This window comes from Lytechinus variegatus, chromosome 12 (assembly GCF_018143015.1).
Source record: "Lytechinus variegatus isolate NC3 chromosome 12, Lvar_3.0, whole genome shotgun sequence".
NCBI lineage: Eukaryota > Metazoa > Echinodermata > Echinoidea > Temnopleuroida > Toxopneustidae > Lytechinus > Lytechinus variegatus.
In genome coordinates this window covers 34,715,150-34,729,865 of record NC_054751.1, presented here as the reverse complement: position 1 = coordinate 34,729,865, position 14,716 = coordinate 34,715,150, and the positions used below count along the sequence as shown (strand labels likewise).

The following is a 14,716-nucleotide window of genomic DNA, read 5'->3' as shown; positions in this document are numbered from 1 at the left end:
GTAGGTCATTTTAGTTACATTGATGCTACCAGATTTCCAGGAGCGTACATGCTGCCTACAGAGAACACACGCAACACCCCCCCCCCAGATAAATATTAGGGGTGCTTCAGCAACCTATGCAGCCCAACTTCCCACGGCCATGCTGGATAAGCAGACGAACTGCTAAATATCTCTTAGTACACTCTGATATGATCATAACCATTCAGTATTTTCTGGTTTTCTGGAGGATATTTGAAAAAATATAAATGCAATCACATGTATTAAAACATGGATGGAATTTTTTCTTAGATGCTGTATGTAAATCAGATTATGTTCAATCAGTTTGATTCCCATCAGCTTAAGTTGAAATCTGATCTTTGTAGATTGAAATTCTTGTTGTTAACAACACAAAATGATTAGGGCACATGTAAGTGGGTAATTCAGTTCAATTATAAACAGAGGATACATGTTAAATTGAATGATGTACATGTACATCTAACTACATTTAATATGCCCCCAGGGGATGGAGGCTGATGATGAGGAGCATTTTTTAAAGGGGGCGGGGACAAAAGTGAGGCATGGGGATGAACAAAAAAAATCACAATTACAAAACTGTACATGGCAAATCATATTTAGTAAAAAATAAAGTAGGGGGGGCAATTGAGCCCCCAATTCTGATGCCCCTAACCAATAACGTGTTATGTTTCTGCATAACTAGTACAAACAGGCAAACAGCATAATGAAACACCCGCCCCTGTATCAATCAATCAATTAAAAGCATTGGACACCCTGCATTTGTATTTCAGTCCAAACCCCATTGAAAATTATTTCACTTTCAACTGATGTAAGGTTTCACTTTCAGTGTAATGCATTTGTATATTCAAATTTGTACTATTTCCCATAGACTCTCACTCGTTGGACTCAATTTGGAAGTTTTCCCCCAATTCTTTCAGAAACCTGTTAACAAGCTTACATGTGCATATACGTACAGTACATTAATGTAGGTACAGTGGTGCTCAAAGCTTATTGAACCCCACCAGAAAAAAAGAACACATTTAAAGTATTCAAGTTCTGCCATGTTCTACAATGTAGATATTTGTGAAATCAGGTGATAAAATATTACATTCAATGAAGTTTGATTCTCTGGGCTTGCCATAACATTGTAGGTTGCACGGGCCTAATCACAACTGGCATGCCATAGTTATTCATTCGATCCAACCCATTGCTCAATTTTTTTAATTTGATATTGCTGATTGACAAAAATGAATGAATATGACCGACAATCTAATACTGATTCTAGGGAGGGTACCTACTGAACTTACTTTTTTCCAAATTGGAAGATATATCACCACTTTGGAACTATATTTTTACTGGCGGAAGAATTACGGTCATTTTACTCTCTCACGTGATGAATTTGGTCATGTCAGGTGTAGTCTTCATAAATGCTGATGTATTTTTAAAATGAGCCAGTGGAGGTACCCTTTTCTGGTCAGATATGGAATGTCGGACATTTATCCTATCCACTGGTAGTAAACATTCAACCCTCGAATTTCCTGCTTATTTTTTATGAATTCTTTTTAACTGCCACTTTAACACACAAGTCTATGGGAAATGAATTAGGCCTGTGAGCCCTAGTGTTGTCTCTATTCAACACTCAACATGAAGGAGTGTATTATGACGTGAGGTTCACTAATTTTTTAGCACAACTGTTTAGTCTGGGTTGAATCACTGATTAACTTTGATTATAAATTGGGTTAATAATCTCTTGGGCAAACATTTTAAACTACATGTAGTCACACATTAGAATTTGATCTTTCATAACAGGGACTGTTTACATTGAAACAAAAAGCAAAGTACTATACATTCCATTGTTAGGATGCAAATGTATTGTACATGTACAGTACATTATACTGTATATGCATGTATGTATGAAGATTGACATGCACTTTCATGTTGCTACATGTATATTCTTTGAACCAGGTTCATATTTTGGAAGCAATGCACACAAAAAATCCAAACATGATCTTGAGGCTTCCATCTCCTTTAAAGGACAAGTCCACCCCAACAAAAAACTCGATTTGAATAAAAAGAGAAAAATTCAACAAGCATACACTGAAAATTTCATCAAAATCGGATGTAAAATAAGAAAGTCATTTCACAAAACAGTTATATGCACATCTCGGTCGGGATACAAAGGAGGAACTGATGACATCACTCACTCACAATTTCTTTTGTAGTTTATTATATGAAATATGACAACAGGTGATTTCATGAGAAAAGTAGCAGAATGTTGATTTGGATGTCCAGCATTTTTTTTAACAGTTAAAAAAATCACCACATTACATGTAGCTCTTGAACATCATCACTTAAATCAAGAATTACATTTGTTCACCATGAATTATTGTAATAGACTGTGGGATGGTCGCTAAAATTGTGACTTTCCGTGGGGCAGCAAATACAACCACGGTTCTTGGACATGATAATATGTAAAATATTATGAGTGAATACATGCACAATGTTGCCATCGGTAAATTTTGCTCCTGACCTCAAAATTAAAATAATAATATGCAAAATCGTACCATTGATTCGACTGGAAATTCCGCCATTCACCCCGTGTGTTAAGGACTTCCGTGAACGCGCGCGAGCGTGTACAATGCATGTAACCTCGTTCGCGTTTATATTTTTTATTCGTTGTACATGATATACGTTATAATACAGAATGTATGATGGCGGATAAGATGTCGTTGTCTTCGTCGTGTTTTGACAGCGAGAATAGCGATTTATCACAGCAAATATATGCTAGAACAAATTTAAGCCTTTGCTGCATTCGTTGATGTAGACTACCTGGGACTTCAGAATAAAAATAGCTATTCGTGCAGCAGAGAAGTTTGCGATTGACTTGCATGCAGCCCGGCCCCGGGAGACAAGCCCGACGCCCGACCAGCATTTCAGCAAGATCCGAATGGATCAAAATAAATATAGATGTACCGCGTTAACTTAATTTACATCTTGCCCAGAGCCAGGTCAAACATCATTCGTATCACCAGCATTCAGCAATCAAGCGATCGAAGGTAATTTGTTTTCACTTTGTGCTCTTGCATTTCACTCTCTGCAAAAGTGAAGCGGTGCAAACTTTGATGATTTTTGTAGAGGTCCACAAATCTAGATTTCTTAATTAAGTCGATGAATAATGTGACTCATGACTAACTTCGTCTTCTATTCATACGCTTGTAAATTTGGGGTGAAGTAAGTCATGACATGAGTTTTTTTTCCATTAATGCATATAGCATTTCCATTTATTTTCAAGCAGGATAAAAAAGCATTGTAGATTAAATGCCTTGCTCACAGGCATATCTGCCGCGGCCGGGGATCGAACCCCAGACTTTTTGAGTCACATTATGTATCGATTCAATTAAGAAATCTAGACCTATACAAAAATCATCAAAGCTTGTACTGTTTCACTTTTGCAGAGAATTAAATGCAAAAGCACAAAGTGAAACAATTTTGGCATCACCATCTCAAAATCATCCTCTGTATCTTTTTCACCTTCGATAGCTTGATTGCTGGAATGCTGGTGAAATGATACGAACGATGTTTGACCTGGCTCTGAGCAAGATGTAACGCGTTACATCTATAACGTTAGTTTGATCCATTCGGATCTTGCTGCAATGCTGGTCGGGCTGGGCAGGAGCGTAACAGGGGTCGGTGGCCAGGAGGGGCAAGAGCAAAAAATCTCCGGTCTTATCAGGGGCAGATCCAGGATTTTCCAAAAGGGGGAGAATTTTTCAGAGGAAAGTTTCGACCAGCCCCCCCCAAAAAAAAAAAGTTTTTCAACCAATTGACAAGCAAAAAAAAAAAAAAATAAAGGTTTTCACCCACAAATGAAGTATATTTCGTACACGAAAAAAAGGGTCTTCAATTTCAAGAGGGGGCACACCTTTGTTTTAATGGCATATTTACATTACAAATTTTAGTATTTTGCTTCTCAAAAGGGGGGGGCAGGCAATGGCGTCATGAGGCAACATTTTGAGGGGCGATATGTATATCGGGTAAAAAAAAAAATGCGAGTGAGCAAAAAATTTTACATTTTTATTACAAAAATCCAATTTTAGATTTTGACATAATGTTAAAGAAGATAACATATTTTTCACCCTTCTCTCTTTCCTTTTCCTTTTTTTTCTTGGTCTGTACGCCATGGTAAACAAGATTTTGTTTATGATTTTGCATGCTTATTTTTTAAAAATAAAATCACCTTTTCATGACAATCTATCTGTTCTTCTTTCTTTCCTTTTCCAGTTCCTCTTTTTTTTCCCCCTTTCCCTTTCATTCTCCCCCTTTTCTTTTTTCCCCTTTAAGTTCCCGGTGAACTCCGCCAGGGGGGATAGCTTGCCCCCCCCCCTGCACTGTTAAGCCACTGCTCCCTGGGCCGGGCTGCATGCAAGTCAATCGCAAACTTCTCTGCTGCACGAATAGCTATTTTTATTCTGAAGTCCCAGGTAGTCTACATCAACGAATGCAGCAAAGGCTTAAATTTGTTCTAGCTCTTTACTTGAAAGGAATTTACTGGCCCTCTTTCCTTGGGTAAGACGTGCATGTAGCATATATTTGCTTGTGATAAATCGTCATTTTCGCTGTCAAAACACGACGAAGACGACGACATCTTATCCAACATTGTACGTTCTGTATATAACGTATATCATGTACAGCGAATAAAAAATAATAAACGCGAACGAGGTTACATGCATTGTGCATGCTTGCGCGCTTTCGCGGAAGTCCTTAACACACAGGGTGAATGGCGGAATTTCCAGTCGAGTCAATGGTACGATTTCGCACATTATTATTTTAATTTTGAGGTCAGGAGCAGAATTTACCAATGGCAACATTGTGCATGTATTCACTCATAATATTTTACATATTATCATGTCCAAGAACCGTGGTTGTATTTGCCGCCCCAAGGAAATGAAAAACTAGAGACATTTTCCTTGTCCATCCCACAGTCTATAACATACATGTAAGTGTGCTATAGATTGATCACCGGAGGCTTTACATACCAGGACCTACACATCATAACAATCTACATGTATGGAGGTGTAAAGGCTTTTCTATTATTCATTATTGATCCGTTAATCTCTCATTATAGTGCTCCATTAACAAAGTAATAGGGGATCTTATACACACTTCATAGACTGTCATACTTAATATGTGCTGTCTATGTATGACACAACATGTGTTTATCTTTAGCATTTCTTGCTAACATACACATGTATCTGCCCTATATGCATACATCATGTAAAAGTGTGCAGACAAAAAGATAGATATTTTGTAGTTCAAGTACTTTATAAATGCATATATCATCCATTCATCCTCTATACTAACTTGTGCAAAATTTGAAAACCATGAAGACAATTACACGGCCTGTGAAATGTTTTTAAATTGGGAGGGGGGCTCCCTGCTGGCCATGCAAAATATCATAATTAGGGCTCTGTAACAAAAACGTTTGCATTAAATCGCGCATATGAAAGTACCGCACTGATTGGTCCCTGGTCAGTATTTTAAACCTAATGCGTGCGTAATATTGATATTGATTGGTCAGTTCATTTAGCGACTGATCGCTTATCTTTGTGTTACCGAGTCCAGATTGGTCATTTTCATATTTTATGTACGTTTACTGAAAAAAAGTGGGGGGGCTGAAAAATCCCGAATAATGTGGCCTCTGAATTACTATTAGTATGAATTTATATGAATTTACATAAATTATCAATTCAGACAAAGGTCTCATCAACAGGGAGCGTTTCATGAAAGGATTTGTCGGACGTTTTATCCGACAAGTCCCATTTTATCCGACAGTTACTATAGTAACAGTGCCTCTCAGCCAATCAGAATCAAGGAAATATGTCAGATCTGACAACTTGTCAGACAAAAACATTGATGAAACGGTCCCCTGTTCTACCCATTATGACCTTCATCAAATCAATACACAAGGCTCGACATTAGCGGTGGCCCGGTGGCCCGGGGCCACCAAAAATTCATCTCGGGCAACCATTATTGAAAAAATGTTAAGTTTTGGTGGCCCGAATCGGGCAACCAATAATTTTCAAAGTAGCGCAATTTTTCTCCCGATTTTGCATGCATTTATCAACCTTCTACAGTTAAAATTGCAAGCCAATTCGTCATGCGCCTTTTTTGTTAATCTACACACAAATACACACACACAAAGAGTGCATAGTCATGACAGTATGTAGGCCTACCGCTAGCATACAGTACCTATTATTCAGCCGGCCGCGCCGGCTGTCTGGCTGAGCTTTGCATGCATGAAACCAATGCAGCTAGCTGTGCACGAGCAGACTATTCAGACCCAGGGAGCTGCGATACAAAATGTTACTGCTAAGAAATCTTCCCCAGAACTTTGGAAATCTACGTCAAAGTCACATTTTACACCAATGAAATGCCCTTCTACAGTCCATATTACTGAAACCTGATTAATTGCAAGCATTAAAAGGAGGAATTATGACCTCTCTTTTGACTCAAAAAGACCGATTTCCAAATGCATTAATACACATAGGTGAGTACATCACAGTCCCATATGTGCATTTGTATGTATGTTGATATTTGGTTTATTTCGAAGCTGTGTCTCTTTGAGCCAAAAATAAATAGGCCGCTCTTTCTTTCTTGCTTACAAATGACTTCTTAAACCACTCTTAAGGAAGTAAATACTTTGGGAAGGCATTTCATTGATGTGACATGTGATTTTTTTTCCATCATTTTGTCAAATATAGGGAAGGAATTGTCTCACTGTTTTTTCCAGATAACTTTTGCCATTTTATTTTTTTCTTTCATTTTTTTCAGTGATTAAACCATTTATACCCCTTCCCATTGAAAATACCTGATTAAAGAACATGTTTCTACTGAATAATAATTTTCCCCATTTTTTGATAATTTTGTTTTATTTATTTTTCTTAAATTTTCTTTTGTTTTTCTCAAATTTTTTTTATGACCTGTTCTTTGTTTTTTTCTTTCTTCATTTTTTCTTTTGTTTTTTATGCAAAGTAAAATAACAGCAAGCACAATTTATATACAAGATGTACAAAGAATAGTGGTACGTGTTAGTGATTGCAGAATATTTCAGTTTGTTTTATTCATTTTTAATTAATGTTTTTCTTTATATTTTTCGGGCCACCAAACTTTATTAGTGGGCCACCAAAAAAAATTATTTGAAGGTTTTGGTGGCCCGAACGGGCCACCACCAAAAAAAGTTAATGTGGAGCCTTGCAATACATAATGCACTTCAAGCAGAGATTTGTCATTACATCATGAAAACCTAATATAAGTTTGCCAGACATAACAATGAAGCCAAGAGTTAATATGTAAACTAAAGTTAAAGTGGAATAATGGATGTACAGTACCGTAACTTCCAGAACTATGGCAAATCTTAGAAATATAACAACATTCATTCTTCCTTGAACTTTATTTGAATACTGATCACTGCATCCTAAAAGCAATGTTTTTACTCCTCACATGCTTACACACAAATTTGTGCTTTGTCCTGCCACAAATCACTGGGCATAATCAGCATCGTGTAGAGGAATACATGTAGTCAAATTTGTTAGAACTGGTGCAACAAAGAAAAACAAATGAAACATACATAATGAAGAATATATAATCTAATGCAACTAAAGACAAGTTTTCCTTTTCTAGAGTGGCATATTCCAGTCGTTGATAATGAATCCCTTTATAAACTAGATAAAAATAGCTTTATAAAATACCCAAGAATCCCAATCCTATGACTAACCTCTTGTATCCGGAGAAGATGTACTTTCCTTACTGCTTCCGTCTCCTTCTTGATTTCCTCTGCCACCTTTGCACGTTCCTCTTTGATAACATCATCTTGATGAGCTTTAGCAGTAGCAGTAGCTTGGAGGCTGGGGGGGGAAAATGGTATAAATTCTGAAATTCAGAGCTTTGGTAAAGGTGCAACAATGTGAATAAGGTTTTTTTTACTACTGATTCTTCGTGTACAATTTTAATCGTATCATTAAAGATATTAGGCACACTCTTAATGTCTTTATCAAAAAAAGAAAGTAACAATATTGTCAACTATATGTACATGACATTATTTTACATTTTTTACAAACTTTTGTACATGATGTGGTGATAAGGAATCAAACGAATATTTAAATTCACCAAATATCTATTGGTTTAATTTAAGGAATAAAAGCAATGCCTTGTTATGTCTTTGTCATGTAAAATAAAATGTCATACTAACCTACATGTACATACTGTTTTGATGTACCAGTACAACTCCAAATTTGTACAATCGACAAGGGTCTTGGACCTGCTTCAGCTTCACCCCCCCCCCCACCTCCACCCACCTTTTTCAATTAACAATCTACAATAGGTGAAAATAACCATCAATCAGATTGTGATTTTATGCATGTTCAGCCCTCTCCCCCCCCCCCCCCCATAAACAAATTGATCTGCGGTCCCTGTAAGGCAAGAGCAGATAACTGTGTAGTACCTTTGCAACTTTGCTTCAGCATGACAGTACTTCTTCTTCCACTCTCCAACAAGTCTCCTCATCTTCATGATGTCATCGCCCACATCAAAAGAATCCCCATCTCCCTGAGTACTACTCTCCATCTCACTACTTGGAAGATCTTCGGAAACCGCAACATCACAAACTTTCTGCTCTGGAACAACTTCATCTAGCTCAGCAGCCAACTCTGAAAGCAAATCATCCTCAACATCGGCAGCAGTCTTGACATTGCTCTGTGTGAGTTCTGAGCCATTGGGCAAAACTGACTTTGCATTGTCCCCATTGCTATCAAAGCTAGGACGGTTCAGAGCTGGTTCTTCATTAGTCGGTATCAGTGTAGACTGAGAGTCGTTCGGGTGGGAAACAAGAACGGAGCTTTCAACTGCTGGCAAAGATTCAAGTGTATCTTTAGTTTCTACAGTTAAAGAGGAAGATGTTGAGACTTCTTTGGAATGTTGGATATTGTTTTCCGAGTTATTGCCATCATCCAGAGGAGGACTTATCCTGTCACCAATGTTATCATTGACACTACACTCCTCTTCTGCCTCTTCTGCTATTTCTACACTCCCGCCATCACTACTAATTCGTTCATTGAAAACAGAACTGGATTGCAACAAACTCTTTGGCTGAGGATTTACATTCTGTTCACTTTCAAGGTCTGACGTCTTGGTTGGTTCATTCCTCCCTTCAACACTTGCAACACCATCCATAATTCCATTGCAGTTTGTATTGTTATTATCAGTGTGATTAGTCTCTTCATGATCTGTTCCATCGGATTCTGAGTACTGTATAGACGTTTCATCCCCTCCGAGTCTGTCATTTTCACATATATTGCTTTCTGAATTGCCTCTATGTAAATCAGTTTCTCCAACAGATATTTCGGGACATGACACATCTGTAGAAATTGTTTCGGCATCTCTTGATGTTTCTAAACGATCTGCCATTTTGTCTGGCACCAATATTGATTCTCCATTGTTACTCTGATTTGTATTACCTATACCACCTTCTCCTTCCAATATGACTGTATCACTTTCGTTTTCCAGATTAGGTGTTTCCCCTCGGTCACCTGCAAAAACCAGTGGAGGCACTTCTGGCCCAGCAGAAGATCCAGCCTCACTGTTCTCACAATTCATTATGTCATTGTTATCCAAGCTCCCAAGAGGGTTGTCATTATTGGTCTCGTCACTTGGTGTATGGAACGGCTCAGGGGGACTTTTCTCTATGAATCCTGGATCTTCCATGTTCTAAACAATATGTAAGCACTCCATTGGCAATCAATGTTATAGTACCCTGTAGGAGGACATAAAGAAAAAAATATATAAATTATGCACATATGATAGATTTTATTCATCACTGGGACAAATATACTCTAAGGAGAAGCTCATCCCAACAATGAATTTATTTGAATGAAGCATGAAAAATAGGAAGAACGATAATTGGCAATTTTTTTAAATTCATTTTGTGACTGCTCTCCCCATGTATAGTACATGTAGGTAATTTTGATGTAATCCCATCAATTGTCATTTTCTGAATTGCCTCTATCTACCTTCAATGTATTATTGGGTAAAATCATTTCATCATGCGTGTTTTTATTGTAAGAGAAATATTGTTATTCCCAACAATGAATTTATAAAATTTACATGACATGGTATATACAGTGTGTACCTGTATGGTACTTGTTCGCATTTGTTACTTCACACTTTCACAGCATAAAAACTTTGAAAGTCAAGTCCACCTAACATAAACTTGATTTGAATAGAAAAAATGAAACAAGCTTGCATAAAATTCACAATTTCATAATATTGAGATTAAAAAAGAGAGAGTTACACACATATAAAACATACTTGCTTCCTGATGCAAAATCACAATATAGGCAAATTTGATGTCAATGATGACACACACAATAATGTTTTCTTTTAAAAAAAATATTTCTCTCTTTCTCCTTCAAACTTGGGTTTGATCCCTCATGGAAAATGGGAAGACATAAAATTATCATTAACTTTGATATCTTGGACATCATCAATAACCTGCCCATAATTTAAGATGTTAAGCTTTTCTGCAATATTTTTAGGTCTAAAATGTCTTTTCACAAAATGAAATATGCATTTGTTAAAAAGCGTTTGTTGAATAAATAGATTTCTGCATTTTTAGCGCATTTCTCGGTGACCGTGCTTCTTAAAATTGAGCTAAGCCACTTTTTACTCTAGAAATATGGCTAAGTAAGAATTAACCAAGTATAAAGTTTCAAGTTCATTTATTGATTTCAACACCAAACATAAAGGATTACAATAAAATAAAATTAACAATTTTTACCACTTATTAAACAATATTACAATAATGATTATTCATAATCAAGATTTAAATTTTATCATTTGTTAAATGATAATTTTTATCTATGGATTGTTCTTCAAATCGGCATTTTGTAACGTGGCTTTCCGAAGCTACGTACATGTATGTCATAACGCGGTTCAATGGTCAAGCCTATTGTATGTACGGTGTATACTAATGGATTGCGGGATCTACACGAGATCGGTCTGGTAAGAAACCTCTCATTTTTAACCTTTTTAATTATATTTTTTTTCAATTATAAAGAATCGGTATGATACTAACATTTATAATTATGTAATAAATTTTGGTATTTGTAAAATAGTAATTTTTATCTATAAATTGTTCTTCAAGACGGCATTGCTAGCCAGAAGTACGTCATACATAAGCGGTTCAAGGGTCGACGCTATTGTATTTCCGTTGTTTACATGTGAATCAAGGGGTCTACACGGTATCAGTTCGGTAAGAAACCTTTTTTTTTACATTTTTAACTAACATTTTTGAAAACCTTTCTATGCATTAGGCGTAGGAAGGTGTAGAAATTAATAAAATAAACGTAATTCACGCGATTGTTATGAAAAGATGGATTTCCTACTTCCTACGGAAATCCAACTTTGTTTACTTTGTTCTCTTACATGTCTATGAAGGCCTGTGCAAGATGTCAATCACTTGTTCACTGCAACCATCCTGCCTGTGGGGAATCTACAGGTAGGACTATGGTATGCCAATGCAGTACATAGAACACACTTTAAAAAATCATTAAAACATCACGTTTGTGACCAAAATTACTAATTTCCATACAGTTGCAATTTATTTTTATTAGTAACTTGGGAATAATTTTTGTATTCACCAGAGCGCTCAAAAACTTGAATTTTTGGCATATTTTTGTGTACACCCTCTATTGGTGGAAAGTAATATGGCAAGAATATTTTCATTTTTCAATCTCTATTTTTAATTAAGAAAGAATGATTTCAAGAATCAAATTTACATGAGAGCCAAGTTATATAATGAATAGCTGTATTGGAAACTGACAGTGTAAAAAAATCAAGCATTTGTCCCATAGAAAAAAAAAAAATAAGCTACAATTGCCACCCTTGTTTTGCAACACATGGAGATGTAACTGAGAACAAAAATGAGCAAATGTAAAATCGTCGCATTCGTTGTTCGTCGATATATAAGCTGATTGAATCGGAGTCGCCGTGAGAAACATGGGAATCTGATCTGCTCAATTTTCTGCACAAATGAGATGAAAACTGGGTAAAATTGATGAATATTTTCGCAGATATAATGCTTAGAAGATTAGGTGGTCGATAAGGGGTAGTTCCAACCATACAGTATAGTGATTGTATTACCGAATGCGCGCATCATATGCGTCAGAAAATAATCAAATACACTCACACCTTTGCAACATCCTTTCAAAGGGAACTTGAATAGAAAAATGATGAAAAATAATTAAAAACACAATTTCGAAGTCTTTATATCCTCAAATTCAGAACAGTAAAATATGGTCAAAATTGCTCATCAGTGACTTTGTTTTCCCATAGAATTAGAAAACACACGTTCGGTAATACATGTACGATACCTTTTTCAAGTGACCAAAATATTTCACTTGCGAAGAGAGGTCCGATTGGAAACTGATGTCATATGAAAAACAATTTAACGTTAGGCAAAATTTCTGCATATTTATATTTTGTAGGTAGCAGTATTTGTGTATTTATGGTGAAAGTTTGGTGAATTTAATTGGAATACGGTAATGTGTTTGATATGATCAAAGTCATGAAAAGTGTTCGGTAATACGATCCACTACCATCCATAGACCAGATACCACTCAGGCACTCACCAGGCCGCACCAGGCCAGGCCAAGCTCAGCGGCCCGTGCCCGAGGATGAGGTGACGTCAAACGACTCCACTGCACTGCTGTCACTGGGTTGCACTGCCGTTGGCACTGGAACGTCACGACCGAATGCCGATGACACAGGATCAGTCAGCAGCAGTGAGACTCGGTCCACGTCCCCCGCTGAGGCTGAGCTGCGCTGAGCAGAGTCGTGAATATGTCTTGAATTTGTGAAACTTTGCAGTGTCAACAAATCAATCGAGTTTATTCTAACTCTATGATTTCAAGGAAATTATCTGTCATGAACGTCTGCCTCACCCATCCCATTTCGATACACACAGCTGTCCAGAATGCATTCATAAAAATAAAGTCAGAAAAAAAATGAGATCGTCATCGATCACGTGATTACTTCCGTATTTACTCATTGTTATGGTAAGCAAAATGTTGGATTTTATTCGTGAGAAAAATGTTTATTTTTAAACATTTTTCTCACGAATTTAGTTCTAGGGATCTGCTGCCACACACAAACAAAAAAGAATAGGCCAAAAAATATTTTACATCATTTTGTTTTTCTTTTAGCTTCATACAGGATTGTGAACCTTATCCTGCTATACTACTAACATGAGTGACATGATGAGGACGATGAGGATGATGATGATAATGATGATGATGATGATGGTGGTGATGATGATGATGATGATGATGATCGACGATGATTGATGATAATCTAAAGACGATTTAACAAAATCAACAATCTTATTCATTAAAAAAACATTGATGATAATATGACGATTACAATAAATGATAAGTTAGAATAACAATCATTTGTATGATAAAAACGATGAGGTGATAAAAATGCCAATCAATTGACATTTCTCGAAAGTTCTATCTGTTAATAAATATGAGATATTACAGGCGCGTATCCGCATCAGGGCCCGTTATAAGGCGTTACGGTAACTTTGCCACCCAATTGTATAACTATATGGTAATGATGATCAACAGCCAATCAAAACTTAAGGATTCCGAAATCACGAAAAGGATGAGTAATTTGGGAAATCTTCCGACTTTAAAATGGCGAGCGCAAAGCGCGAACAGAAAAAAAAATGATATTGTGATCTGTAACAGGATGATTTAAGTAGAGAACAAGCTGCGTATCTGAATAAAAAACATTTAAAAATATGAATCTAAAAAATATGCGCGCGCGTGTTTCCGATCCGACCTAGAATCTGGGCATACTAAATACCTTTTTTATCATGAAAATCAATAAAGCGAGCGCGAAGCGCGAGCTTAATTCCGTTCTAGAAGGGTCAGCACTTTGTAGGAAAATTTTGAGGTGGATATGGATCACAGTTAAAAAAAGAGCTGATATGTTTCATTATTATTACTTTGAGTTTTGACATAGGATCGGGCATTCTAAGAACATTCTGTCATCATATGAAAATGGTGACTATCTTCCGCTATCTTCCTATTTCTCTTCCTAAGCGCGAGATGAAACTTGTCGATGTATCTCCATTCTGAAAAAAGGACAACTTGATTGTTAAATAGCCTAAACATGCCTAAAAAATGAGACCGCAAAATCTGACAATATTGAAACTGGACATTTAAAGTATTTTTGTAATTATGAATAAGATGCATGAGCTAAATACTTTCCCCGATATTTTCAACAATCAATGCCGGAGCGCAGCGCAAATCGCGAGCCGAATTTTTCTTTTAAACTGTCACTGGGGATTTTAAGTAGTTTGTTATAGAATTAATATTGAATAATATACATAACGCACCAATCAAAGTGCCAGCGTACAGCGCTAGCTGATACGTTTTGAAACACTGACGTGAAAAGGAATTTTTTTGAACTTTATGAAATTACAGGAAAATAATAGGTATCTGACAAATCAAATTTTGCGAGCGCGCAGAGCGAGTAGAAAATGTTAATATTCAGACCATTAAACATTCAGTAACAGAGCACTTTTTGAAAATCAATTTGTAAATCAAACAAAATATTGAAAGTTCGATTTGCCGAGCTGAAATGCGTATTGACTTCAATATTT

The 14,716-nt window shown here is 36.5% G+C and overlaps 1 protein-coding gene across 2 annotated transcripts in view; it reads right to left on the bottom strand.

Annotated features, from left to right (window-relative positions):
- LOC121424982 (coiled-coil domain-containing protein 186-like) overlaps positions 1-12,743 on the bottom strand; it is a 33,948-nt gene extending 21,205 nt beyond the window's left edge. For both annotated transcript variants that reach the window (XM_041620894.1, XM_041620895.1), the window contains exons 1-3: positions 12,688-12,743; positions 8,495-9,802; positions 7,769-7,898 (exon numbers count right to left, since the gene is read on the bottom strand). In XM_041620894.1, coding sequence (XP_041476828.1) covers positions 7,769-7,898; positions 8,495-9,753 — 1,389 coding nt within the window. In that variant the 5' untranslated portion in view covers positions 9,754-9,802; positions 12,688-12,743. The remainder of the gene's footprint in view (positions 1-7,768; positions 7,899-8,494; positions 9,803-12,687) is intronic.
- Positions 12,744-14,716: the final 1,973 nt, after the last annotated feature.